Source organism: Myotis brandtii, unplaced genomic scaffold (assembly GCF_000412655.1).
Source record: "Myotis brandtii unplaced genomic scaffold, ASM41265v1 scaffold868, whole genome shotgun sequence".
In the NCBI taxonomy this organism is placed as follows: domain Eukaryota; kingdom Metazoa; phylum Chordata; class Mammalia; order Chiroptera; family Vespertilionidae; genus Myotis; species Myotis brandtii.
This window is the reverse complement of record NW_005371540.1, coordinates 799889-803775: the sequence shown is the minus strand read 5'-3', so window position 1 is coordinate 803775 and position 3887 is coordinate 799889. Positions and strand designations below refer to the sequence as shown.

Below are 3887 nucleotides of genomic sequence, written 5' to 3'. Positions count from 1 at the left end.
CACTTCGCTGTTTGCGGCTTTCAGATGTTCACAACGCGGAGTTCGTGCTCACGGGGGTGCTCACGCAGACGCTGGACTACGAGTCATATCCTTTGTGAGGCGCCGGCAGAGCCCGCGCTGTTCAGTGGGGGTCGGTCCGTGCGGTAGGGCGTGGCCCCAGCCAGGGGGACGGGACGAGAGGCCAGGGACCTGGCAGTCGGCGTCTTGTTTTCAGTGTGGGCATCAGTGCCAGAGCCCTTCTCCGCTCACAGCCATGTCGGGGAGGCCTGTTCTGTGCTGCCTTCGCTTTCAGGAGGAAGAATTGCCTGAAAAGTGATATGTGTGGGGGGGGCGGGGGGGGGGGGGGAGGTGACCAGTGGCTCAATGGTTAGAGTGCCAGCCCATGCACCAAAGGGTCTTGGGTTCAATTCCCAGTCAAGGGCTCGTACCTGGGATACAAGTTCGATCCCTGGTCCTGGTCTGGATGCGTGCAGGAGGCAACCAGCTGATGTGTCTCTTGCATCAATCTTTCTCCCTCCCTACTCCCTCCCTCCGTTCCACTCTCTCTTAAAAAGAAAAAGGTCAATGGAAAAAATGTCCTCAGGTGAAGATTCACAAAACAAAGTGATTTGGGGGGTTTGGTGGTGTCATCTCAGGCCTTTTTTTTTTATCCCTGTGGCCTGAATGCAGCCTAGTGCACTGTGCCCAGTGGGGGGAGCAGGTGTGGGCTGGCGGGCTCAGTCTGGGCTGTGCTCGGTCACCTGTGTAGCTTCACAGGTGCCCACTGGGCCACTGGCAGGCTGGTGCACTTGGGCAGGTGAGCCTGGTGTGGGGTGCCCCCTTCCCTGGGAGGGGCCGAGCGGCGGGACAGGTGAGCCTGGTGTGGGGTGCCCCCTTCCCTGGGAGGGGCCGAGCAGCGGGACAGGTGAGCCTGGTGTGGGGTGCCTCCTTCCCTGGGAGGGGCCGAGCGGCGGTGAAATGGGAGGTCCACACAGTGAGCCGAGGCAGGCCCTGTCTGGGAAGCAGTTTTCCTCAGCAGCCTACGTATAAATTCCACTGACGTCTCTGCCGTGGTGCCTGGTCCAGAGCGCAGGGTCCTGCGGGCCAGTGTCCTGTCGGCCGCGGCCCGGCCTCTGCTCCCTCCCGAGCCTTCGTTTTCCAGCTGCTGCCGTAGGGACCAGCGTTTTAAAGCAGGAGAACAAGTGTCATTATACTGCATCTTTGAAGATGTGTGATTTTATTGAGGAACATAAATTATGTTTGTATTAAATGATTTAAAGAGCCCCATCAAGGTTTTACGATTAGCCTTTGTCAGGTTTTTAAACGTTTCCCACTTGATGGAGCCTGAGCTACAGGCGAAGGGCTGTAAATAGGACCTGCTGTCCCTAAATTATGGATTTGAAGATGCAAAGTGTTTTGTACTTTGTTTTTATTCCTTCCATGCTGTCCTTTTATATTGAACTCTGCCCACATTTTAAATAAATGTACTTTTGATCTTAGAACTTAGTGGTCCTTTGTGATTCCATCTTTTTTGCGTAACGTGTGTGATTTCCATCAACCTGGATCAATTTTAAGTAACCTCGAGGCAAAACATTTTCTAGTAAATTTTCTCCTAGGGAATATTTCTGTGAGGGACTTCATAGAAATTAGTAGTCAGTGCCCCTGCCCCATCCATGGGAACCACTCTCCACGACCCAGGGCCCTGCTCTGCCGTGCCTGCTCCCGCCCGAGCTGTCGGGTCTCGGGCACAGGAACAGCGGAGACCGGCGCCCAGGCCAGCACGGTGGTGAGCGCCTCCGGAGAGCGGGGAGGTCGGCCCTGCTGACGCCCGGTTCTGTTTAAGATCCAGGCCTTCGGGTCCAGTGGCACTCATGCTGCTGTAGTCACAGGCCTGAAACCAGGAACTTGCTGTGTAAGTTTCTGAAACGTCTGCTTTGTCATGTTGAGGATCTGCGATCTGCTCGGGAGTCAACTTTTAATTGCACCGTCCCCACGATTTAATTCTTGAACACAATTTGGGGGACACGTTTTTAGAGATTGTTAACAGAACAAGCCCTACGTTGGGGAATTGTCTGTGTCCGTGTGGGGCGGGGTGTCGTGCGCAGCTGGGACCTTGTTACTTCAGGTGTCTCCCAACGCTGATGAGGGGACCATGTGAAGTCACTTCTGCAAGTGGCAAGGGAACTGCCACACGTTCTGTTTGAAAAGGAGGGACCCCTCGCCCTGGCTGGTTTGGCTCAGTGGATTAAGCATTGGCCCAAGGACTAAAGGGTTCCGGGTTTGATTCCAGTCAAGGGCATATACCTCAGGCTCAGTCCCTGGCCCTGGTCAGGGTGCATGTGGAAGGCAACCAATTAATGTGTCTCTCACACCGATGTTTCTCTCTGTCTCTCCCCCTCCCACTCTAAAAATCAATGGAAAAGTATCCTTGGGTGAGGATTAACCCCCCACCACCACCACCCCCAAAAGAAGGATGGATCCTCACTGTACTGTCCTCTGCCTGCCGTGACCTTGGTGATTTCACCAGAGAAAGTTACCTGTTGGGCTCGTGAAGATCCGCCCTGGCAGCCGTCTTCAGGAATAAGTGATGAAGGTCTACGTCGGTGGGTGTCGCTGCCTCCTCGCCTTGCAGTGCATCTCTCCTTGTCCATGTGACACCTTTCCCTCGCTCACTCACCTTCCACGTGCTCCTGGCACTTAACAGCGGCAGCCACCTCCTGGTGCTCAAAGTGCGACCTCCTCCCGCCTCCCCTCGCTCCCCTGACCGCCTCTGGCCTGTTCTCCACCCGCCACTGTGCTCATTTCCTTCCCTCGAAGTCTGAGCAAGGCGTTCAACGTCTCCTCGCCTCCAGACTCCTTTCTAGTTGCGCTCCCTGCTGTTGCACAAGCAACTTCTCTGAAATGCGATTCTGATGGCCACACTTCTGCAAAAAAGAACGAAGTACCAAGTTGTGAAGTTTCAAGTCTTAATCTGACGTCCCTAGCCCACAACTCATTTCCCTTAGTCACAGTTACGTCTCATTCTAAACTGACCCCCTTCCCTCCTGGCTCTAGACTGACCCCCGTTCCCACCTGGCCAGCTTCCCTGCCCACAAAGACTTGCAGAGCCTTACCTGGTTCCTCCAGGGTTTCTTTGCAGCTTCAGCAGTAACAACAAAAACCAGGTAAACTAGACCATATCAAAATTTAAAACTGTTATGTATCATAAAACAAAAACAACAAAAAAAGACACCAATCAACAGTGTAAAGGCAACCCAGAAAGAGAAAATATTTGCAAATCATACGATAAGGGGCTAATATTGAGACGATATAAAGAACTACGACTCAACAACCAAAAAACCCAACCTGATTAAAATCTGGGCAAAGGACCTGAATAGACTTTTCTTTGTATATTTATTGATTTCAGAGGGGGAGCGAGAGGATAGAAACAAACGTCAACGATGAGAGAGAATCATTGACCAGCTGCCTCTAGCACGCCCCCTACCGGGGAATCAAGTCTGCAACTCGGACATGTGCTCTGGGAATTGAACTGTGACTGCCTGGTTCATAGGTCGATGCTTAACCACTGAGCAACACTGGCCAGGCTTGAATAAACATATCTTCAAAGATGTATCAATGACCAATAAGCTAATGAAAAGATGTTCAACATCCCCAATTAATAGGGAAGTGTGACTCGAACCCACAGTGACACTCTTTAGGATGATGGCCCCTGTCCAAAACCAACCAACCAACAGTGAGCGTTGGTGAGAGGATGGAGAGGTTGAAACCCTCACTCACAGTGAGTGGGAAGGTAAAGTGGTACATCCTCTATGGGAAACAGTATAGCAGTTCCTCAAATGTTAATGGAGTTGCCCAATGATCCAGCAATTTTACTGCTGGGTACATACCCAGGAAAGCGGAAAGCAGTC

General features: G+C 52.4%; 1 protein-coding gene across 1 annotated transcript in view; it reads left to right on the top strand.

Annotated features, from left to right (window-relative positions):
* PAXIP1 (PAX interacting (with transcription-activation domain) protein 1) overlaps nt 1-1485 on the top strand; it is a 37397-nt gene extending 35912 nt beyond the window's left edge. Inside the window, exons 21-22 of the mRNA XM_014532263.1 lie at nt 1-85; nt 1024-1485. Of these exons, the coding sequence (XP_014387749.1) occupies nt 1-85; nt 1024-1214 (276 nt within the window). The 3' untranslated portion in view covers nt 1215-1485. The remainder of the gene's footprint in view (nt 86-1023) is intronic.
* Nucleotides 1486-3887: the final 2402 nt, after the last annotated feature.